The 24,928-nt window shown below is 40.6% G+C and overlaps 1 protein-coding gene across 2 annotated transcripts in view; it reads left to right on the top strand.

The window, feature by feature from the left end:
• galnt17 (polypeptide N-acetylgalactosaminyltransferase 17) overlaps window positions 1–24,928 on the top strand; it is a 339,355-nt gene that overhangs the window by 80,219 nt on the left and 234,208 nt on the right. For both annotated transcript variants that reach the window (XM_048557604.2, XM_048557607.2), the window contains exons 3-4: window positions 12,252–12,418; window positions 15,451–15,625. In XM_048557604.2, coding sequence (XP_048413561.2) covers window positions 12,252–12,418; window positions 15,451–15,625 — 342 coding nt within the window. The remainder of the gene's footprint in view (window positions 1–12,251; window positions 12,419–15,450; window positions 15,626–24,928) is intronic.

Here is a 24,928-nt window from a genome sequence, read left to right as displayed (position 1 = left end):
GCTAAATGAGGCTCCAGGGATAGAGTGATAGAAAGGCAGAAGCTGAAAGAATTGTGAGGATCACTCATGTATTGAAGCAATCCCCCGTTTTGGTCAATCATATGTCAGACTCAATTAGAACAACAGAGGAATAATTCTCCCCAGCAGAACTGTATCGTCTAGTAGCTGGGAGGCATTGGCTGACAATATAGCGAGCTCAAAATACTGATTAGATTTAAACTCACAATATCAAAGAGCTTGAATACTTAACAATAATAAAGGAGTTGTATCTTACTCAATGATATTAGCATATTTTTCAAAAACGTGAGGTTGCCCCTAAAATCGCTGAGAATCAGCATTGACAGCATCCATGAAAGACCAAACTGCTTTGTTTTAATGATGGAGGAGTTAATGAAAAACAAAATTCAATGCTTACTGAAATTTAAAAGTACATTCTGTGAAACATTATGATGTACAGTAAAATTTGCCCATTAACTTCAAATAATCAATGTCAATTTACTGTGACTTTCAGGGTGGGCTAACACTAGCTGTGATCTGGTGCAATTAAAGTGCGCACATGTATTGGAAAAAAGACCCAGAAATATCCAAGCAGTATCTTCCCTGAAAATGTATCAAGCATTTTGTAAGAATTAGCAGGAAAGGAAGTGTTTAAATCAAGGTCATTTTGACTTTGAGCCAGCAATTATCGCCTGTGTTTGGGAATGTTCTATGCTTTCAGCAGTTTATAGTTGAAGACTGCTGCTGCTGCCAGTTTCCTTTGAAGGTGACTTCAAGAGCATGAAATGTAGTGCATTATTTTCTTGTGCGCACTAATGGAGAGCTAAGTTGCACATGCTGAGTACACTGAACTATTCAAAGCCCTTTGAATAACTATTTGTAATTCCTGTGTATTTTAGTTAATTAGCAAAAGTTGTATCCTTCATATAATCTTCATTTATTTAAAGCGTAAGAAGGGATAAGCTCCCCCATTTAATATCCCTTTATTAAAAATGCTCTTCCTTAGCAATTAATAGAATCATATTTTAAACACTGCTAATTGGAGCCAAACTGTCAAAGCTTTTCATGCACAGGATAAGGATGTAGAATTTGGTGACCTGCTTTTCAAGCCTGTTTCTTGCATCTTTACCCTGATGAGTGTAAGACAAAAAGCTTTGCCTTCTTGTCACCTTTTAGCAAAGTTTAAGTTTGTTACTACTAAGCAGGTGCTGTTTTAACATTACAGTGGTGAGTACTGAAGGTTGTGACTCCTATCTGTTTTGATTTACATTTGAAGAATTACTGCAAATATCTAAAGAGCATGATTGTGGCTGCTATGCCTGATATGTTCTTAGCGCTGATTCCATGAGATTTTGCGAGGTAATCAGGATGTCATCTTATTTACATGGGGCCAGTGGGTTTCTAAACCCTGATGTCTGCATTACCATTTGCCACCTTCACATGCAGCTGTAAGGAAAGGTTGTGGGAGGTAGGGGGCAGAGCACAGGGTAGATGGGGTTGGAAACAGATCAGGTTGAAATCTGGGGTGTGGATCTCTCATTAGAATGCCACTGATTTTCTCCATGTTATCCTCTTTTACTTTTGACTATTTGGACACTGGAACCTATGCCTTCCTTGATTTTTTTTGTGCTTCCACCTTGACCTGGCTTAGCCTTTACTCCCATTAGTAGACTCATAGACTATATGAGTGCATGCTTTTTTGTAACTCTCTCCCTGTTCCTCAGTTTCTTGTTCAGCTTTCCTTTTTGTAAGCTCACTTTAAAGTGTACAACTAAACATTTCATGACACTTGGCTAACATCTGAAAGATAAATGTTGAAAAATAATTACTGTTACAGCCTAAGCAAAGTCCAGTTTTGAGTTAACAAGGTATAGAGCTGGATGAACACAGCAAGCCAAGCAGCATCAGAGGAGCAGGAAGGGCCTAGACCCTCCATCAGAAGTGGTGGAGGGCAAGGGGGTTCTGAAATAAATGGGGAGTGAGGGGGAGGTGAATAGAAGATGGATAGAGGAGAAGATAGGTGGAGAGGACACAGACAGGTCAAAGAGGCGGAGATGGAGCCGGTAAAGGTGAGTGTAGGTGGGGAGTTAGGGAGGTGATAGGTCGGTCCAGGGAGGACAGACAGGTCAAGGGAGCAGGATGAGTCTAGTAGATATAAGAAGGGAGTGTGGCTTGAGGTGGGAGGAAGGGATAGGTGGGAGGAAGGACAGGTTAGGGAGGCGGAAGCAAGCTGGGCTGGTTTTGGGATGCAGTAGGGAGAGGGGAGATTTTGATGCTTGTGAAGTCCACATTTATACCATTGGGCTGCAGGGTTCCCAAGCATGAGTTGCTGTTCCTGCAACCTTCAGGTGGCATCATTGTGGCACTGCAGGAGGCCCAGGATGGACATGTCGTCTGAGGAATGGGAGGGGGAGTTGAAATGGTTCGCGACTGGGAGGTGCAGCTGTTTAGTGCAAACCAAGTGTGGGTGTTCTGCAAAGCGGCCAAGCCCCTGCTTGTTTTCCCCAAACAACTAAACAACTGCACCTCTACCCTCATTTCTACCCTCACTTCAGTTTGTCTTAGCATCGTGAATGATTATAAATGAGCTCATGCATGTAAAAATGGCAACACAAAGCCAAATACTCAGTGACAGATTTTTAACCAAGCAACATGCATATGAGATGTCCATATCTCTTCTCAATATTTTGCTTTGTCTTTCCACATATATTGTGTAATGATGCACATAAACAGAACTATTGTAACTTTCTTTGTAGTTTCCTGTTCAGTCACCAGAAATATCTGAGAACCATTGCAGGGTGGGAGGGACAATAAGTCCGAGAACTGAAAAAATATTGATGGCTCTTGTCTGGATCTCCCTTCACATTAAACATTGAATAGTATGAAATACACTGAATCATCGTCAAACAGAAAAAGATTGGAGCTACAACAAAGAACAAAATTACTTGTCATAATTGCTACAAAAAATTGAAACATTATTTGGCTGAACATTTGGAAGCTGCACTACTGTCAGGTCCATTTCTGCAGCATGTACCATCAGGTTCAAGCAGTAATTGGTCAATTTTGTACAGATCTACACTGAGTGGTTGGATATTTATATTCCAGGATGCCCCAGTAGCTCATTTTTGGTTATGAAATAAGCAATTCTATTTTAACTGAAGCAGTTCAAGAATGGGGTGAGACCAAATTGAAACATTTTGATATTCCTGAGGGAGACAAAAATGGCTTTGACATTTGCAAGGAATCATTGATACTAATTTGGTAAGAAGTTCAAGAAAAGCATTTCAGAGCTTTGTCTTTGACAAATGGTTAGCTAAAAATGCTATTCATTTGTTACTACAGGAGTTTGGCAGCAGAATTACTGATGTGAATGCCTAAACCTACTTTCTTTTTCATGTCGTTCTTTTGATTCATATATTCAATGGCTTACACTTAATAAGTAGGCTGAAGTGCTACTCGAAAGCTGAGATGGACAGTAATTAAGTTGTAGGAAAGTGAGATCCGAATAATCTGGAGGAAAAATGGATAGAAAATAACAAAGAAGTGTCTATGCCTGAAACATCAGCCTTCCTGCACCTCTAATGCTGCTTGGCCAGCTGTGTTCATCCAGCTCTACACCTTGTTATCTCAAAAACCGTTGTCAGTTGTCAGAAAAACCCAAACCAGAAAATTCCTTCGAGAGAGGAAATCTCCCACCCTCACTCAATCTGCCCTACATGAGACTCCAGACCTTCAGCATTGTAGTTGCTTTGCAACTGCCCTCTGAAATGGCCTAGCAAGTCACTCAGTTGTATCATTAAATGGTTGTAGAAGGAGCTCTCCAACACTTTCCCAAGGTCAAGTGGAATGGGCAATAATGCTGGTTAGCCTATGACACTCGTGTCTCATAAGTAAATAAAACTACGTTAAATGCTCATTACATATGATTTCCTGCTAGCCTAAACTAGCTCCCAACAACAAATGCAAAACAAACTGATGTGATGAAAACAGACTAGATCAGCACAGTAACTGGATATAAATGACTAATATCCCATATAAGAGGCTTGATTTTAAAGTTTAGCATATAATTTAGAAGTAATAGGCTACATTTTATCGGAGATTGGCTTTGTGTCAATTTCAGGAATTTCATGAAGGTCTTTTAACTGTGAGCCATAGTGACTTTCCAGTGATTCTCCACAGCTTGCTACACTTTCGTGGTAACATTCGAAAGATCTCTGGATGCTGGAGATCAGAAACAAAAGTGGAAGTTGCTAGAAAAGCTCAGCGGGTCTGGCAGCAACTGTGAAGAGAAATCACAATTAAAGTTTCAGGGCCAGTGACCCTTTCTCTGAGGACGTATTCGCCATGGCTGGGACATCCCAGAATTCCCAGCATCAGCGCCAATTCTAAAGCCCAGTCATGAGTTGCCCTTCATAGTGCATGTAAAGGGAGGGGATAATAACAAACAGCCCTGCGGCCATATCATCTATAATTCATTGCAACTTCATCTCTGAGTCAAAATCATGGAACGCCCTCCCTAATGGCCTGTGGATCAACCTACAGCACATGGACTGCAGCAGCACAAGAAGGTAGCTCTCCACCACTTCTCAAGGGCAACTAAGAATGGGCAATACGTGCCAGCTCAGCCATTAACACCCCCATCTTCTGAATGAATTTAAAAGAAATACAAATGCACACCTGTAAATGTACTATTATTTTACATCGCCTGTCTGATTAACAGTCACTGTAACTGTAGCAATAAGAGCTAAGCTACATGGGTTACTTGTCCTTAACATCATCCCAAATTAGAACCCTGTCTTAGGGAATGCTAATTGTTCCCCATAGCCCACTGTAGCTTAACATCTTCTCACATCAGCATCATATACTGCCAAGCCTTCAAACAGTTCTGTGGGATGGGCCAAAGGATGAAAGTTAATCATGATATTCGACAGCTGCATGAGAAGGTTGATTGTAAAGGATGGACTTAAGGGCCAAAATTGTTGATAATGCTCAACAGGCTGCATGACCTTGGAATGAGTCCTGTGAACAGCATAATTAAAAACTTGTTTTCTGAACGAGACAGCAGTTTCAGCTATTGTATCTGTGGTTTTCTGTACCGGTTGTTTGTGATACTGTGTCAGAGAAAAAGAGTTTTGTTCCAAGCTTCTGCTTCTGCTGCTGCTGTTGCTGGACTACACCTCAGCTCAGAATTGTGAATAAAGCCAGGGACAAAGCTAAGCCTCCAGATCAGCCATCGATTGAGGGATCCCCAACAGGCGGAAGAACTTGAGACTTGTTGCGTTTTCTAGAAAGACATGAGACATGTTGCTTTTTTTCCCTCTTTTCTTTACCATTTATTATTATCATTATAATCATTTATTATTACTTAATAAACATTCATTTTAAGAAAATTGCTGTCGTTGAGCCTTCTCTTAATTATATTTACCCGAATCTGAAAAGAACTGTTTGGATACATGCTGTGATCTCCGACAATGTTTGAAAATGTTATTCAGCAACAGCAAAAACGAAGAAACAAAAATGAAGAAAAAGGTATGTTTGCTGCTGGCAGCAGAAAGGGCTGCTTGCCTTTCAATCAGCAATACATTTACTGTCACTGAGTGACCACTGCACTGAGCTCACACCTTTTAGAAACACGTATTACTGATTTCCTTCCTGGCTTCTTTTACACAATGTTATTGACTGATCCAAAAGCAACGGAACCACATCTTGATGAGGACTATCATCCACTCTATGTTGATGATCATTGAAAAATAGAAGGTATTGAATTTACATTCTGTCTCTTCAGGGGATTGCTTAACAGAGTCATCAGGCATATCTGCCGAAGGTGGTACTCATCTCTCAGTAACCATTCTTGTACTTCAAACAAAACAGGTCTATAGGATTTCTTGAGAATATTGTCATCATCTCAGCTCAACCTGGCACAAACTTCTAAGATGAGATACTGATGATCACAAACAAGTTGCCCATTGATAAAATGAAAACTTTTTCTGTTGATGCAGTCAGCAACGTTATGATATGGTACTCTCAACATGACATATACACATTTACCTGACACCTGGAGGGATGTTTGCAAAACTTACTACCCAGGCTGCATCACTACCCTCACCAGTGGGAGAAGAGACTATGTGGTGTGATCAAACACTCATTTTGTCTGTAACAGCCTTGATACATGAATGGGTGAAGGATTGAGAGATTGCTCATAGGTCCCTGGTGGACCCTTGAAAGGAGCCAGTTGCATATAAGTTTAGTGCAGTACACTTGATGGCCACCAGGATAGGATTTCCAACTTCAGGCCTGGTGCCCTGCTCCAGTGGTGGGTATATCTGTGATGTGTCAGAGGACATCCTCACACTGTAGGCTCACTGTGCCTCACTTGGCCGAAGGAAATGGCATCAAGAATAATAGATTATGGACTCCCTGTAACTCCTGTACATTCTAAGGGGACCTTCTCTGCATCTTCTTCAGTGGAAGACTGGTTGCCAAATGTGAGCAGTCAACATTCATATTGCACACAAACAATGGCTTAGTATTTTTCTCCATACAGGGGTTACAGAGGACTCGACAATTTGAGTCAAGAATGCCTTTAAAGGTCCCTTTGAAATAGGGACCTGTTTTCCAAAGAATGCAGTGCAAGACATGTCACATAAATAGAATAGCAGATTTTAAGTGCAGTACAATTATTCACAGTTTGTCATGCCAACCCTATCATCCCTGAAAGCTCAAGAAAGGCAGCGTTGCAGATGTTAGAAAATATTTACAGCTCAAGGTGTGAGGAGATCAGCTTTTTGAGATTTTGGATTGTCTTTTTGACTTGCGGCCTGCAGGTCCCACTTTGAAGGTTTCCTGTGATTATTTCTGCTTCACAGAGATGACTGTGATCTATTTGTAATGACCAATGACATGGTCAAGATTGTTTGTCATCAGGATTTTGTATCCTACGCCGTTGGATGCTACATGTATTTCACACGCCAGGGTATTTTCCTTGCAGATGTCTTCAGCCTGCACTGTCGAAGTGCCTGGTTAATGCAATCACCCCTTGTACGACCTTGTGTCTCTCACAAGTGCAGCCCACACCCTCAGACAGAAAAAAAAGCTCTACTCACTCCAGATGCAGCCATAGCCATTTTCCTTTCTCATTGCGCATGAGTCTGGAAGGCAACACAGGTCATGCTTGGCACAGTGATTGGCAGGTTCAACCTAATAATAAAGGCCACCCCAACTCCTCCATGCTCATTTCTTCTTTCCTTGAATTCCCTGTCAAGCCTACCAATGCTGTGCTTCTACACATTCCCACATAACACTTTCACTTACATCTTCATTTCCCAATTAAAACTACTGAACCCCAGCTCTCCAGCTCAGACATGCCAATCACCATGTTGCATTGTTGCCTTCATCAAGGTCAAAGTGGTTGTGACCATGACAACCACACAATCCTTGAATGTACTGTTATCACCTCCACTAAAATGTTGAGTTGCCGCTCTTCACAATTATTGTCCCCTCTGCACCCCAGTGTTCTGTCTGCAATCCTCAGAGCTGGTGCCCGCATTTCCCTGCCGCAGTAATGATCCCTGACAACCTCTCATGACTTTCATTGAGCTGACCCCCTAGGCCTGAACACAGTCTAAATCCTTGCCCGAGTCATAGCGTGATTGTGCCCTTGACTGATGTCTATGCAGCTCCTGCTTGACTCACTGCAAATCCATGGACTAGTTGGACCTGCAGGACTGACCTTGGCCCACTTCCTAGACTGCAGTGATACAGACTTCCCGACCACAATCACCACAAGCAGCTGCCTCACTGTGTCCAAGCTGCTGAATGGATTGTGGATGCTACCCTTGGCCTATTGTACTGGAAACCCTCGACTGAAGCCTCTCTCCCTTGACAGCGAAGGGCTACATTCCTCAGTCTTTGAATCATGGCTGTTTTGTTGAAGCATGTGCAGTATTTTTGCTGCATAAGCTGTTGACACAGCTGCATGTGTAACACTGACAAAGCATGATACCACATGACAAAGTGTCCACTCTCTTGATGGATCATTGCTGACAACCATGATAAGCTTTCTGATTTTGTGCCTGTGCTAAACATCAAAACAAGAGAGAAGTGTTGTGAGTTTTTAAGTTCTGAATCTGAGAGCAAATTGCAAAGAGGCAAGGCAAGGCAAAGGGTCTATGAGTGTCCAACTAGGAACACAGTGAGTAAACGCTATGAGTGCAAGTGAAGAGCCTTGAGATGCATCCTGATTCAGTCATGAATGCATGGGTCATGTGCTAGAACTTGCATGGAAAGTGCCCTAGCAGCAGTGTTACAATAAGAGATGCTGGTGTGCTCCAAAGTGCGGTACTAAAGTGGAGAACTATACTCTATATGAGTAGGACACATGGCATGAGGACATGATGAGGCTGGTAAATATCTGATGCCAGTGTGTGTGGAACAGGACTGTAAGAGATCACTGTCCGTGGAGACAATGGGGACTGCTTTAATGTCTGAGGACCAGAGGACCAAGCGGTGAGCAGGATTTTCTAAAAATGTTTGATTAGGTACCCTGCAGGGTGATGAAATGTTTGCAACCCAATGCCTAGTTAGCACGTCTACAACCTCAGGTATCAGATATTAGGTGGCATAGTAAGTTAAGACCGGATGGTGATGGATGCAGTATGTTTGAATGGATAATGGATAATGGCTTGGCTAACTAATAGAAGACAGAGAGTTGGGATAAGGAGGGCATAAAATTGACATAGCTAATCTACATTATGCTGAACTGGGTGTAATTACAGCTCAGCTTCAAAACTACTAAATAATCAAGGGTAAAAGTGAATGACAAAACAAATATAATAGTTATCACTGGAGAAAATATACTCAGGAACCTAATGGGGAGAAAGGCCAAAACATCTCTTCCATCTGATAGAATGCATTCTAAGATACTAAAGGAAGCAGCTATAGAGTTAATGGACACATTGGTAGTAACCTTCCAAGATCCTTCAATGCTGGAAAACTCTCAGAGAATTGGAAAGCTGTCAATACAACACCTTTATTCAAAAAGAGAGGGAGATGATAGACAGGTAATTATAACACTATTAGTTTAACATCTATAATGAGGAAAAAGAGAGTCAATTACAAAGGTTGTATCAGTGATAACGCATTTACAAGCACATTATATTAACAAGCAGAATCAATATTACTTCATGAAGGAGAAATCATTCCTGACAAATTTATAACAGTTCTATGAGGAGGTAATAGGAAGGAAAAATAAAAGAGAAACCAATAATATAATAAATCAAGATTTTCAAAAGGCATTTGATAAGGTACCACACATTAGATGGCTTAAGAAGATAATAGCCCACTGTATAGGGATAGTATACTAACATAGATGGAGAATTGGCTGAGTAATAGAAGATAGAGAATTGGAACAAGGAGGGTATTTCAAGATGGCAACCTAAAACTAATGGAATGCCACAGGAGTTGGTGCTGGCATCACTATTATTTCCAAGATATTAATGACTAAGAAGAAGAAAGTGAATGTACCATTGTCAAGGTTACACGTAACATAAAAATAGGTGGAGGTCAAATAGTGAGAATGACGCAAAGAGTTTATCGAGGAAAGAGACAGGTCAAAAGAATGGGAAAAGTCTTGCCAGATGAATGTAATGTGGGGAAATGTGAGGTTATGCACTTTGGCAGGAAGAATAGAGGGGCTGAACATCATTTAAGTACAGTAAGACAGCAGAAAGGGGATTTGGGGTCAGAAGAAAAGTCATATCAGACTCAAAAAGTTAACTTAGTACCTTTCACCAAAGATGCCACCAGACCTGCTGAGTTTCTCCAGTGCATTCTTTTTATTTCAGATTTCCAGTATCTGAAGTATTGTGCTTTTCTAGGATCTGGGAGTCCTCATCATAGAATCCCGAAAATTCAGGATACATGTTGACCAAGTAATATGAAAGACAAACAGAATGTTGGCCTTCTTTCAAAAGGAATGGAGTGTAAACACAGGAAAATCTAGCAAGGTTCACTGGATTGATTCTGGGTGATGAGAAGACTTCTTATGAACAATAGTTGAGAAGGTTGAGCCTGTACTCAGTGGAGTTTAAAAGAATGAGAGGAAACCTTATTGAAACATATAAAACTCTTAGGCGGCTTGACTGAGTAAATGCTAAGAGACTGAGAATGTGGGACTAGATGACATAACCTCAGAGTAAATGGTTACTCATTTAAATTAGAGATGAGGATGAATTTCTCCTGTCAGTGGATGGTCAATTTATAAATTTCCTTACTGCAGAGGTTTGTGGAGGCTGGGTCATTAAATATATTCAAGACTAAGGCGGATAGATTTTTAATCAGTAAGAAGATCAATGGTTTTGGAGAAAAAGTAAGAAATTGGAGTTATGAATTATTGGATCATGTTTTTCCATGGCAGCAGGTTTCATGTTTTTTTTCTCAATGAAATCTGTGTTCAATAGATGGAATAAACTTATGAAAAACGTGAAGTTATTGCAACTGTTGGCATATTATTATGTGAATTTAACTTTAATGTTTATGTCTTTTCTTTCATGTAATTTGAAGGTGCAAAATTAAACTGTATTAGAGAATGCATTGTCAATGAAAGGTATACAAATATGTTTTTGTGCTTTTGAGATGGAATGGAGAGCGCAGAGCATCAGGGGATCAAACACATGATGCAGAGTTTTTTCCGGATGGTCACAATCCCAAAATTGACCATGATTCTGAGTTGTGGAACCTGGAAGTGGCCTAGAGGGCTATCAGTCATGATCTGACTAGAGACGGCAAATTGAGCAGCTAGCTCCAGCATTTCCATCCAGTTAAGGAGATTGCATTGAAAGGGAAGCAAGAGTCTGAATTGGAGGAGTTGTACTGATGCTTGGTGGCAGGTCCAAGGAAAGATTAATACTAGCGGTGAGGACGGACACTGGGAGGTCGTCTTCTTCAGATGAATTCAAATTTTGTGTATTACTGTGAGAGGTCTCAGGGTGGACATAACCCCTCCCCACTGAAAGGATCTCTGGGTGCTTGATAATACTTGTGGTCCCTGATGTAGGCATCTAATGCGGCCTTAGATGGCACGTAAATCTCAGAGCAAAAGGTTGCCTCCAAGAGACTAATTCCATGAAGTGGACTTTATTCCCATCCCAAACCTCCTGGGATGAGAAAGCTTTGGGAAATCACCCTGACAGACTTGCCCTTTTCTTCTTGCCCCGTCACTGCCTCCAAACCCTTTTTCATGGAGCTGTGATCTGATTTAATGCAGGGTAGCTACAATCACCTTTGATGTACTGTAATATAGATATTGAATATTATTTAGAATTAAAAATAATGACACATCACAAATAGCTCATCCACTCTGGTCGACTGCAGATTTAAATTACAGCCTACCTTTGATGAATATTTTATCAGTGTATGTCTCATGTGGCCTTTTCTCAGCAAAAGGCTCTTTTCATTGAGTTCCTTGCTTCCTGTGACTTTAGTTCAGTGGAAAATACAATTTGATGTTGCACTATTTTCAGAAAATATTGATGTTATTATTGAAATATGCAATGCCTATATTTATGTCTGCAGCACTTGATTCATTCACCCATGAACCCAGCATTTCTGATACTCAGGTAGTAATAGTTCTTCATCAGTGACAAAACCTGTGAAACTGGTAATGGAGCTGTCAGTCACTTGGATTCATGATCAGAATTAAATTCAATGCCTGGCCTTATTAAAAACTTAAAATTCTCATGGAATATTTAGCCACACAGTACCATGAAAGATCTCAAACCTTTGGGACAGGTCATGAGCTGACATTTTGCTTAGCCTGAAAAGTCTCCTTTTTTATTCCCTCGGTTTGTCCTCCACTGCTAATGCTATAAAACTTTGGGAATCATGTAAGTGGGCAAATTGCTGTCTTTAGTCAGTGTTATTTCACATCAATAATCTATTGTATGTAACTGGTCCACGAGAGAATAATTTTCCAAAATCTTTTAATGTGACATTTCTGCTTACCTGCAGTACAACACAACTGCTTTCTGCACAGAAACATAAATGTCAGAGTTACAGTACTCTTCATAGCTTAAAAAATTGAAATATTATTGTGTGAGCAATGCTGCAAATTAAAAATAATGAAGATGGTTGTAGCACATGAAATACAAGTTTCTTTGCTTGTTGTAGAACATCGTATTTATAGACAACTCTATGTGACTGTGCAGCTGACGCAAATGAAGGGTCAAACATTCTAATTTCCACATTCTCTTCCTTAGATGCAAAGAATTGAGCTACCCCAAGAACCTGCCACAGATTTCCCTCATTTTTATCTTTGTGAATGAAGCTTTATCTGTTATCCTTCGCTCTGTGCACAGTGCAGTGAATCACACACCAGCCCATCTACTCAAAGAGATTATCCTTGTGGATGACAACAGTGATGATGGTACAGTAAGCTTCAAAATGTGTGGTACTAAAACTGCGTTCACTATAGTCCTGCCTGATTTTATACCTGAAACTATGTTTTGAGGGTGTGTTTGCGCATTTGTACAATTTACCATATGTTGCAAAGTACTGTCTTCCTAAGGGATTGAGGCATCACTGTCGTGGAATGCTCTCTACGATCATCTGTCTCTGCCATATGTTGTGATCAATTTAGGTTGCACATTCACAAAATGTCACTTCCTCCACCAGCAATGCTCAGTAGCAGCAGTGTGTGCCATCTACAAGATGCACTGCATAAATTCACCAAGACTCCTTAGAGAATATCTTCCAAAACCATGACCACAACCATCTTCAAGAACAAGGGCTACATGCAAAACCAACATCTACAAGTTCCCCTCCAAGACAGTCACCATCCTGACTTTGGAATATATTGCTGTTCTTTCAGTGTTGCTGGTCAAGATCTTTGGACTCCCTTCCTAAAGGCATTCACAAAATCACATCACATTCTCAAGGGAAATTAGGGAGGTCAATAAATTCTGGTCCAATCTATGAAGCTTTCATGTGTTGAATGAACTAATAAGTCCTAAACCCAGCCAGTAGCAATCCCCACCCAGTCTTGGCTGGTGCCAACCCCCAGTCTCAATCAGTGTAATCTCTAGACCTGGCTTGTGGCAATCCCCAATGCCAAATTGTGCCAACCCTCAGTCCTGGTTTGCACCAATCCGCAGTCTCAACTGGTATCAATCTCCGAACCTGGCTAGTACCAATCCCTAGTCTCGTTTGGTACTAATCCACAGTCTCAACCAGTGCCAATCCCCAGTCTCGCTTGGTGCCAATCCCCAGTCCTGGCCATTGCCAATTCCCATTCTTAGTTGGTGCCAATCCTCAGTCTCAGCCAGGGCAAATCCCCAGTTTTGTTTGATGCTAATCCTCAGGCCTGGCCAGTACCAATCCCCAGTCTTGGTTTGTGCCAATTCCCAGCCCTGGCTGGTGCCAATTTCCAGTCTCAGCCAGTGCCAAACTCCAGTCTTGTTTGGTGCCAATCCCCAGTCTCATTATTTGCCAATTCCCAGTCTCAGTTGGTGCCAATCCCCAGTCCTGGCTGGTGCTAATCCCGAGCCTCTGTTGATGCCAATCCCCAGTCTTGTCTGGTGTTAATCCTCAATCTTGTCCAGTGGCAATACCGGCAATATACTCACTGCAGTCACTTAATTCCCCAGTTTCTCCTCCAATCATAGCCCGGAGGTTGGTTTTCTCCCAGGTTTGTGAATTGTGAGCCGAGCAGCAGCAAACACAAATGAGGAACAGGCTGTGATTGGAGGACCATGGGAGAAACAAGATTGCTGATTGGATGAATCATTCTTCACATAATCTATCTCTAACGCTTACAGGGGTGATCTCGCTCTCATTGATCAACCCCTTGGTTGATTATTCTCGGGCATTTTTGAGGCTTTCAGTGTGATTCTGGATTTTGAACACTGGCAAGGCAGAGCTGAAATGAGAGCTGTGGGATTGTAAAGATGGGTTTGGAAGGTTTGAGTTCTAAAGAAGGGCTGGATAAGCTAGGACTTCTTCCACAGGAGCATAGCAGGTTGACAGGGATCCTTACAGAAGTTTCTAAAATAATGACGAGATAGAGAGAATTAATGGGAGTTGTCACTTTCCTAGGATGGGAGATTTCAAGACTAGGGAGCACATTTTTAAGATGAGAGGAGTGAGATTTAAATAAGACATGAGAGGCAATTTTTTTACACAGGGGATGGCTTATGTGTAGAATGAACTTCCTGAGGAAGTGATGGTTGTGGGTTCAATTACAGTGTTTAAAAGACATTTGGACAAGGACATGAATAGCAAAGGTTTGGAGGGATAGGGATCAGCAGCAGGCAGGTGGGACGAGTTTAGTTTGGGATTATGTTCAGATAGACTGGTTGAACTGAAGGGTCTGTTTCCCTGCCACATGACTCTTTGACTATGTGGACGAGGAGTAGTTTGATGATAGCATTTTGCAAAGCAATTTCTGAGAGTTAAAGATAGGTGTAGAGAATAGATTCCCTGAACCATACTGCAGGGTGAGTAGAGTGTGCATATTTCCCTATTCAAGTGAAATCTATAGTAGCGAAAAAGAAGAAAGAAAAACCATCATGAGTGCATGATGTCAGTAGATCCTTGTTTATTGATTCTTTCCTGTGGTGTTCTGCTTCTCTGAGATTGAGAAATTTAGGGGGAGAATGGCAGTACCAACTTTCTGCAAGGGGCATGACTCACTGACTGCTTTGCTGTTCTTGGTGGATGACTGTCCTATGAGACTGTGCCTCCCCTCTCTGGCTTTGTCTAAAGGGACAGTGAGAGGTTAACTCTTCTCATCATCCCATTCCATCTGGCTGCTTGCTTACAAAGTATACGTTTTGTTTCTTAACATAGAACTGGTGAGGTGGTTAGCATCATGGTTATGTCACTGGACTAGACATTCAGAGGCCTAAGTTAATACTTTGAGGATGTGAGTTCAAATTCTTCCATATTGGCTGGTGGAATTGTCACTAGGGAAGTCCCGTTAATTGTCCTAAAAACCACCTGATCCACAAATGCCATCTTTGCCTGTTTTGGTCCACCTGTTACTCCAAACCAACAGCAATGTGTTTGAATCTTAACTGCCCACAGAAATGGCTGAGTGCAAACCACTCAATTCAAGGGAAGCTAGGAATGGACAACAAGTATTGACCTTGCCAGTGATTTCCATATCCCATGAAAGATTTTAAAAAATTGTGGGTTATGCTGTGCGGAGGTTTGGGAGAGAAACTTCCATATTTCCCAAAATCATGACTCTACAGAAAGCTTCCACACACTTAAAAGTCAGGATTCTTGGAGGTTCAGCTGCTGATATGGATTTATGAATTGTGAAGCCTGTGGACAAATAATGTAACATTCTGGTGGAACTCTTATGTAACTGATATTGAGAAAACCCAGGCATTTAAAACAATCTTGTTATGAGTTGCTTTTCAATGATGTGGACTGTGTTTCCTGTGTTCACTACAGAAGAACTAAAGGCCCCATTGGAAGAATATGTCCACAAGCGTTACCCTGGCCTGGTGAAGGTGGTGAGAAATGAAAAACGCGAAGGCCTAATCCGAGCCCGAGTGCAGGGATGGAAAGCTGCAACAGCATTGATCACTGGATTCTTTGATGCCCATGTGGAGTTTAGTGCAGGATGGTAAGTAGCTATTTGAATAATCATGAGCATAGAACATAGAATTTTACAGCGCAGGAATATTGGACAGACCTATGATGTTGTGCCAAACATGACACCAAATTAAAATAACTCCTTCTACTTGCCCTTCATCCATGTCTCTCCATTCCTTGCATATTCATGAGCTTATCTAAAAGTCTGTCTATAGTATCTGCCTCCACCATCACCCTTAGCAGCATGTTCCAGACTTGTACCACTCTCTGTGTAAAAAAACTCCCCCCTCATGTCTCCTTTAAACTTTCCCTCACTTACCTTAAATGCATGCCCCCTGGTATTAGATATTTCAAATCTGGGAAAAAAATTCTGACCGTCAACCCAATCTACGCATTTCAAATTTTATAAACTTTGATCAAATTGCCCCTCAGCCTCTGCTGCTCTAGAGAAAATAAACTGAGTTTTTGTAGCCTCTCCTTATAGCTCATACCCTGTATCCAGGTAGCATCCTGGTCAACCTCTTCTGCATCTTCTCCAAAATCTCCACTTCCTTCCTGTAATGTGGTGACCAGAACTCAACAAAATACTCTAAATGTGGCCTTACCAAAGTCTTATAAAGCTGCAACATGACATCCTGACTCCTGTACTCAATTCCCTGACCAATAAAGACAAGCATGCCATACGACTTCTTTATCACCCTATCTACTTGCATGGCCACTTTCAGGGAGTTACGGACTTGAACCCCGTGATCACTATGTGCATCAATGCTATTCAGGGTGCTGCTATTTACTGTATACTTAATATTTGTTGTCCCAAAGTGCAGCACATCTCACTTACCTGGATTGCATTCCATTTGCCATTTCTCTGCCCATATCTGCAACTGGTCTATATCCCACTGTACCCTTGGACAACCTTCTACACTTTCCACAACTCCACCAATCTTTGTATCGTTTGCGAACTTACTAGCCCATCCATCTACATTTTCTTCTAAGTCATTTAAATATAGATCACAGACAACAGAGGTCCCAGTACAGTTCCCTGGAGAACACCATTAGTCATGGACCTCCAGCCAGAAAAACTACCACTTCCACCATTACCCTCTGCCTTCTACAGGCAGCCAATTCTGAATCCATGCGGCCAAGCCGCTGTGGATCTCACGCATCTTAATCTTCTGAGTGAGCCTACCATGAGGGACTTTGTCAAAAGCCTTACTAAAATTCATGTAGACAACATCCACAGCTCTACCCTCATCAATCACCTTTATTACCTCCTCAGAAAATTCAAGCAAGTTAGTAAGCTATGACCTAGCCTGCACAAAGCCAGGTTGACTGCCCCTAATTAGGCCATGCTGTTCCAAATGTCCGTAAATTCTATCCCTGAGAATTCTCTCCAATAGCTTCCCAACCACCAATGTGAGACTTCACCAGTCTATCTGGATTATCTGTATGTCCCTTCTTGAACAGAGAAACAATATTCTCTACTCGCCAGTCTTCTGGGACTTCTCCAGTGACTAATGAGGATAAAAGATCTTGATCAAGGCCCCAGCAATCTCCTCTCTTGCCTCTTTCAATAATCTGAGGTAGATACCATCAGATCCTAGGGACTAATCCACTGTGAAAGTCTTCAGGAAACGCAACACCATTTCTTTCTTGATCTCCACACAGATCTGACTATCCTCCATGTCCTTTTCCTGGTTGAATACCGACACAAAACACTCATTTAGGATCTCAACCACATCCTCTGTCTCCAAGCACATGTTCTCTCCTTTATCCTTGAGTGGTCTTACCTTCTCCCCAGTTATCCTTCTGTTTTTGATGTATGAATAGAATGCCTTATGATTCCCTTTAACCCTACTTACCAAGGTCATTTCATGACCCCTTGTGGCACTCCTAATTCCCTGCTTGCGCAGTACACATGTTTAATGAAACGGCATCACTCTCTAGTTACATGTAATGGATTTATTTACTTCTATTAAAATCAATACCTTCCCTCTTCATAAAAGTGAAAACTCAGTTTGGGATGTTGGAATAAGGTACAAGGGTTTCCCATCTTTACCTGTTCGTGCAAATACTAGGGAGCTGTTTGTTGACAGCAAAGGAGACTGTGACATATTAGCAAGTTGCATTATAGATGGTCAGAAATCACATTTGCTGGTGTAAAGGGATAAAGACGATTGATTTTGATCAGCTTGGAATGAGTTGAGGGAAATTAAAGTTATTCCAAATAGATCAGTTAGAAATGTTTGCCTCTAAGATTGAAACACAATCTCTGACAGTAATAGATGCCTTCTGCAAACCATTGTCGTCCCACCTTGAGTGTTATGTCCATTTCTGTGTATTGAATCACAAAGTAGAATGCCTTGTCATTGAAGAGAGTCGGAAGAAGGACCCTAAACTGAGATTATTGGACAATTAGTCCTGGAAAATTCTCATGCTACAAAGAATGTTTGGAACATAAATGACAGCTTATAGGCACTATTACTGAATTACTTAAGATTGTTGAGAGGAATCTGTAAACTGGATCCTAGAACACTGTTCATGACTAGCACCAGCTCTATAAAAGGGATATGAATCTAATTACAAGTGAGAAAAGGTGAATGTATAATTGAAATCAAACGTTATGCCAGATTGCTGGATATATTTTAAGCAAGTATTGATAGGTATCAGAGTGGGTGAAATGAACACTGATCATAGGATCAGTTTAATGGATGGAAATAGTTGTCTATGATGTCTATTCTTTGAAGGAATTTGGGGCCAGTTGATAATTCATGTATGTGTGCCATAGGCTGAGATGATGCAGGACCATGGTAAGTAAAAGTGCTTAAGACTGTTTGTGTATAGACTGTAAATGCAAACACAGAATGACTGGCCAAATAGCCTGTTTCTTTGTTCTGATTGGTTATAAATCATGAAGAGCTGAAAAAGATTGCCTTAGAAAATCAGAGAGAAAGTCCAAGATTTTCTGAAGTTGGCAAAAGTGTATTTTTCCATTCTATTTACCACTCCAGGAACTTTAGTAATTTAGTTGCTGCACCATTCTCAGCTGGGAGAAGAAGCGGTAAGACGTATAAAAATTACTTTCCACTTCACCTTGGTTGTTTTGACCCAGTGATTCAGGGTGAATAAAAACAGGCTCAATAATTATATTCATGCCTTTGCATCTTACTGCCACTTTCTTACATTGTGAGGTAAAGTTAGGAAAATGTAACATCGTCATGCATACATTTCATAAAACCCTACCAGTATAGCATGGTGTAAGTAAAACAAAGAGCTGTAGATACTAAAAATCTGAAACAAAGGTGGAAATTCCTGGCAAAACTCAGCAGGTTCACTGTGCCCATGCAGAAAAAGCAGAGTCAACATTTTAAGGGATAACCTTAACCAAGGGTCATTGGATCCAAAATTTGGACTCAGATAACACATTGGAGATAGTCAGAGAGGAGCTTTTTATAGTTCTCTGTGAGGTGAAGTGCCCCCCCAGCTGAGGAGTTTCACAAGGGGTTTCATAGTGGGCCTGACTCCGATGAATGATATGGGTGCTATTTGGAAATTGGAATTCGCCAAGTAGCAGTCAATATTGATCATAGTGCATTGACTTGGAAAACCAAGCGTTAATATACAAAATCAAATAAACAAATCTCCAAGGTTTAAGCAGAACATTGATGAAGGAAGAAACTACTCTAGAACTTATGCCCTCTAAAATATTTTGTAGGGTGTGTGCAACAGATATAAAATTAGTAAGAGAAGCTATTTGAGAAGCTTCAATATGCAACCTGTTCTTATGCAAAGCAATAATAAAGATTTTCTGGGAGTAAAGTTGTACAAAACATTCAGCAATTAGTGCAATGTACTTTCTTCAGAAAAGGCAAGTTGTTGTGGCATGACCTCTTCCTGTGATTTTTCACTTTGTTTCATATTGGGTTAACTCAAGTCATTGTGAATTAGAAGACAAAGACTTGCATTGATAGATATTTTCTAATCAGCATGTTCAAAGTTTTATTTTTACACACCTCGGAAGCATGTGGGATTGAACACATGCTCTTCTGGTTCAGAGGCAAGGCCACTGCACCACAAGAACCCCAACAACTTGCATTGATTTGGTGTTGTCTTGATTGAGAAATGTCTCAAAAAACTTAACAAACAATCAGGAATTTTGGAAGTGCAATCTTTATTGTAATATAATAAGTGTACACACACTAATCTCACACAAACAACACTGTGATAATGACCAGAAAGTCTGTTATTACGATGTTGGTTGAGGGTGTGGCCAACAAACCAAGGATCAGTTTTTCAGTCCTCCCACAGAAGAGCACTGGAAGTCAGTTTTGATTTTTGGTCCCATGCCTTTGGAGAGGGTTTTAAACAGGAAACTTTGTGATACAGAAGCAAGAAGGCCACCAACCAATTCTCGACTGATGTCCCAGATAAAAAAACTTTCAATATTTGATTGCCTACTCGTACAAGGTTAATTTCTGCAGATACTTAAAATTGTTATTTTACACTTTTAAAACAACATAAGCAGTACTAATTTGTTTACAATTTAGTAATTCCTTATGATGAATTCCACCACTTCGTAGATTTTCAGCTAAACCTCATTTTAGGTCCTTCAATATCTGCTGTTCTTTGGAATCGATTGGTTTGATAGCCTTTTGGGACTATTGAGGACATCATGAGTGAATTTGTATTAAATTATTAAGTCTCCTTCCCTGCTGTTATTAGAGTGCTGAATGGACCTCTTTAACTTCAAATAATGTTGATCTTGCTAATGTTGATCTTGCATCGTCCACCTCCTTTGCAGTTGTAACCTTGTATGCCTTGCTCTATCTAAGCACAGTATGATCTACATGTTCTTGTTTGCTGTGATCTGCCTGCACAGCTCACAAAACAAAGCTTTTCACTGCACTTTGGTACATGTGGCAACAATAAATCAAATCAAAAATTTAGTCATTGATCTTCTTGTGTTTGGGAGTTTCTGCTCTGGTGTCTCCACTAAGTGAAGATTTTGCAGAATAAATATTTCACATTAAAAATAATAATTTTGATGCATCATAATAAAGTGAAGCATGACAGCAGAAGAAAACCTGTAAAGCCGAGTACTACACCCTCACAGACTGGATTGGATCTTGATTTTGTGTGATATTGTAAAGGGGGTAATAGTTAGATAGTAGTTCATTCTTAGTTCACTTCCCGAATTTCATTTCCATCAATTTCTTCAAATTTCCCCTTAAAACTCACTTAACACGCGAGAGTTGCAGTATACCAAAGGTAATTCTGTCTGGAAGAGTGTTAATTATTAGGAACAATCTGCCAGGGAGGGCAGCAGAAGCAATTAAACTACATTGGCATCAATCAGAATGCACTTAGATCAAGTGTCTGTTGTATTTGTACTGAACATTTGAAAGATTATACATATCTAATCTCACCATCACCAAACCTCTCCCTACCGTGCCCACCCCCCACACCCCACACACAAACCACTTCAACCATCCCTTCTCTGTGTGTCCATTGCTTCATTAATTCTCTATCCTCAAAGAACTTCTCCAAAATGTTGATGCTCAGTGCTTTCTTAAATCACCAGTATTAACTTTTCCTGAGTTGAGTACTTTCCTATATTTTCTGGTCTCTACCCATAATTGCTGGAAGCTAAATTATATTTTGGTCACTTTTCAGTGATCATCTACTGCATCACATTTCACTTGCTCTACTTTTGATCCCTTCCTTCCTTGTTGGATTGGAGATATATTGATCAAGAAAGTTTTCAGAAGGTCTTTACGGAGGGTCTGTAATCCTCTATTCTGTCTCTTCATGTGTCGAATAAGAACTGTTTAATGCCATGTTTTAACTTTGTTTCTGTTATTAGAACCTCATCATAATCCCTTCTGGCTATTCGGCTGGCAGCTGATCAATCTGATTAATTACACTCCCAATATTAACGTAGATATAGTTTGATATTTACTTTACCCACTTTTGTTGTTTTCCTCAAATTGCTGCCTGCAACCTTTGGGATTTGTCTCATTTTATATCACTCCTTCCTCTGCTCACATTGCTCTCCTATTCATTCTTTTCTTGTTCCCTTCTTCTGCAAAATTAATTCTAAACTTCCCTCATGGTACTAACCAATTGACTTATGGCTTCTAGGTTTGCGCCTCCTGTACAAGTGGAAACATCATTTATAACTACCACTCTTCCATTAATTTAAAATGCTTCTTTCAGGCGAACAATACCTTCACTTTTATAAAGTGAAGGATCACAAGCTGCTTAGTCTTTTATAAAAGGATTTTCTCAAGTCTGTTTAATGTTTGTGATATATTTTTGCATCTTCTCCGATGAATTCATATCTTCTTCATAACATAGAGACCAGAAATGTGTACATTACTCTGAATGTGTCCAAACAAGGCATAGTATAAGTCTCAGATTGGGATTGGTTAGTTCAGTTGGCTGGATGTCTGGCTGCGATGCAGAGTCACACCATCAGCAGGGGTTCAATTGCCACACTGGCTGAGGTCATCATGAAAGAGAGATAACAAGGTGTAGAGCTGGATGAACACCCCAGGCCAAGTAGCATCAGAGGAGCTGGAAAGCTGATGTTTCAGATCTGGACCCTTCTTCACCCTTCAGACCCGTCTCCTTCAACCTCAAGCCTCACCGGAGGCATGGGAATCTTCAGGTTAAATTCACCACCAGTTGTCTCTCTCTGACAGACAGAAACTGAAACAAATTCCAGCAGGAATGAATTGTTTAGCTAGACTTCTGAAAAAAAGATGGCGAATTGGACTCATTTCCGAGTAGTTTTGAGAAATCAGGAGCAATTGGATATCTCTTTGCTGTTAGAACTCAGGAGCAAGTTCTAGCAGTTAGTACTCAGCTATGTATTGGAGATAGGGCTCCAGAGATATGCTGGGAACTGTGGAAGTTCAGAAGAAGCTGTGTGCCACTGATGGTTCAGTTCAATGGGGTTTGCAGGTTGAAAGTCCACCAATTCTAATTGCTTGGTGCAACTAAAATGGATTAGAGGTCAAGAAAAAAAAAAATGAAGGGACAGTTTTCTGTGAGTGAAGTTAGCCTTTTGTGGAAAAACTAGAGTTGTTCCAGTGATTAAATGCTGTTATATAAGTTTGCACAAACCCAGAGGAGCATGATGCCATGAACTGAAGGTCAACAAGACAAACAGCCATAAAGGTAGTCCATGATAGAGTGGCTAATGAGGGAATTTCAAAGCTTCAAAAGAGAAGCAATTAGAAGTTCTAGTAAGTTTAATGAGGTTTAACAGTTTCACGACTGCCTGTTGCTGAAAAAAACTTGATCACATTTGCTATTTGATGAGCTCCATGTGGTGTTTGAACAATGTATGTCGATGACCATATTTACCCTAAGCTAATTCTTGATGCTAAATTTCCATCATTCCTACCTTTGCACAGTTTAAACCATTTTTTTCAAAAATGTCTGCAATGTTGGTTTGAGCAAGAATTATTTGTAATAAACTTGTTATTATTAGTTGATGAAAGAAATCTGGCTGAGTTGATTCTGATACTAAACCAGGTACAATGTAAGCTTATATATTTGACCATGCCAATAATCTGGTGAAACTTAAAATTTATTCAGATAAATGGAAAGTCATGCTGGAAAGAAATTGATGTACTGCTCCAAAATTAATTATTACGACTATAACAAACGCCAGTCTTCAGCTAATTTGATTCATTCAATGTGCGATCAAAATAATGGCTGAAGGTACTGAATATAGCAAAGGCAATTTGCCCTGACAACATGTTATGGTGCTGGAAAGATTAGTGATACAGAACTGATGGTAATGCTAGTCCAGATGTTCCATAAGACTATAAGACCATAAGGCATATTAGAAATTAGGCTGTTCGGCCCATCGAGTCTGCTTTACCATTCAATCATGGCTGATAAGTTCCTCAACCTCATTCTCCTGCTTTCTCCCCATAATCCTTGATCCCCTTGATAATCAAGAACCTCTCTATCTCTGTCTTCAATATACTCAATGACCTGGCCTTCACAGTCTTCTGTGGCAGTGAATTCCACAGATTCACCACTCTATGGCTGAAGACGTTTCCCCTTATCTCTGTTCTAAAAGGCCTTCCCTTCATTCTAAGGCTGTGCCCTCGGGCCGTAGTCACTCCTACCAATGGAAACATCTTCCCAACATCTATTTTGTCCAGGCCATTCAGTATTCTGAAAGTTTCAATTAGATCCCCCCTCATCCTTCTAAACTCCAATGAGTAGACCCCCAGAGTCCTCAAACATTCCTCATATGTTAAGCTCCTCACATGTTCCTCATATGTTTAGCAAAGTACTGCTACACATTGGCTTCTGTCCATCAACGTGGAAATTACTCATGTATGCCATGTTTATTACAAACATGCAAAGTCCAGTCTGGCTAAGAGTTGCCCATCAGTCCAGTCTCAGTCAGTTAGCACTATCATGGAGACATCATTGACATTGTTATCAAATTGACTTACTCAATAATGATGTCCTTATTTTGGATTCCACCAGGATCAATTGACTGTAGAGTTCGTTGTATCCTGAACAAAAACATGGATCCAAATTCAGAAATTCCAGACACCAAGATAGATTTGGCTTAGCATAACATTAAAAAATCCAGGAAAATTGAAGTTAAAGAAAGTAAGTGAGAAGACTCACCATTTGTCCACATCATATCTACATTAAAGGAAGATAGTTGTAATTGGTGGAGGTTGACTATCTCACTCAGGTCAAACAGCAGGAATCCCCAGTGTGTGTCTTAACTTCAGCCATCGTCAACTGCTTCACCAGTGTCCTTCCCTCCATCATAAGAACAGAAATGCTCATAACCGTGCACTGCCCAGTTTCATTTGCAGCTGCTTGGGTAATGAAATAGTCTGCGCCAGTGTACACCAATGTTTAACATTCAGGCTTGGCTGAGAAAAGATAAATAACATTCAAGTTACACAAATGTGTACAGCATTCAAGAAGATCGACAAAATCCAAGGCAAAGCAGCCCTCTTGATTGGCATCCCATCCATCAACTTAAACTTTTACTTAGTCATTAGTGGATTAATATAGCTGCAGTGCTATTAACAAGATGCACTGCAGCAACTTTCAAATGCTTGACCCCTACTGGAATGACAAGGTGTATGGGAATGTCAGTGCCTGCATGATCCCCTCCAAGTCGCACAAATCCTGAATTGGAAATGTAACTCAGTTCTTCCACCATTGCTTGATTATAACCAGAAACTCTCACTAGGAGTTTGCGCATTCTCCCTGTATCTGCGTGGTTTTCCTCCAGATGCAATGGTTTCCTCCCACAACCCAAAGATATGCAGGTTGGGTGGAT

Source organism: Stegostoma tigrinum, chromosome 27, assembly GCF_030684315.1.
Source record: "Stegostoma tigrinum isolate sSteTig4 chromosome 27, sSteTig4.hap1, whole genome shotgun sequence".
NCBI lineage: Eukaryota > Metazoa > Chordata > Chondrichthyes > Orectolobiformes > Stegostomatidae > Stegostoma > Stegostoma tigrinum.
Note: the sequence above shows the minus strand (reverse complement) of the source record. Positions and strands in the feature narration are given on the sequence as shown.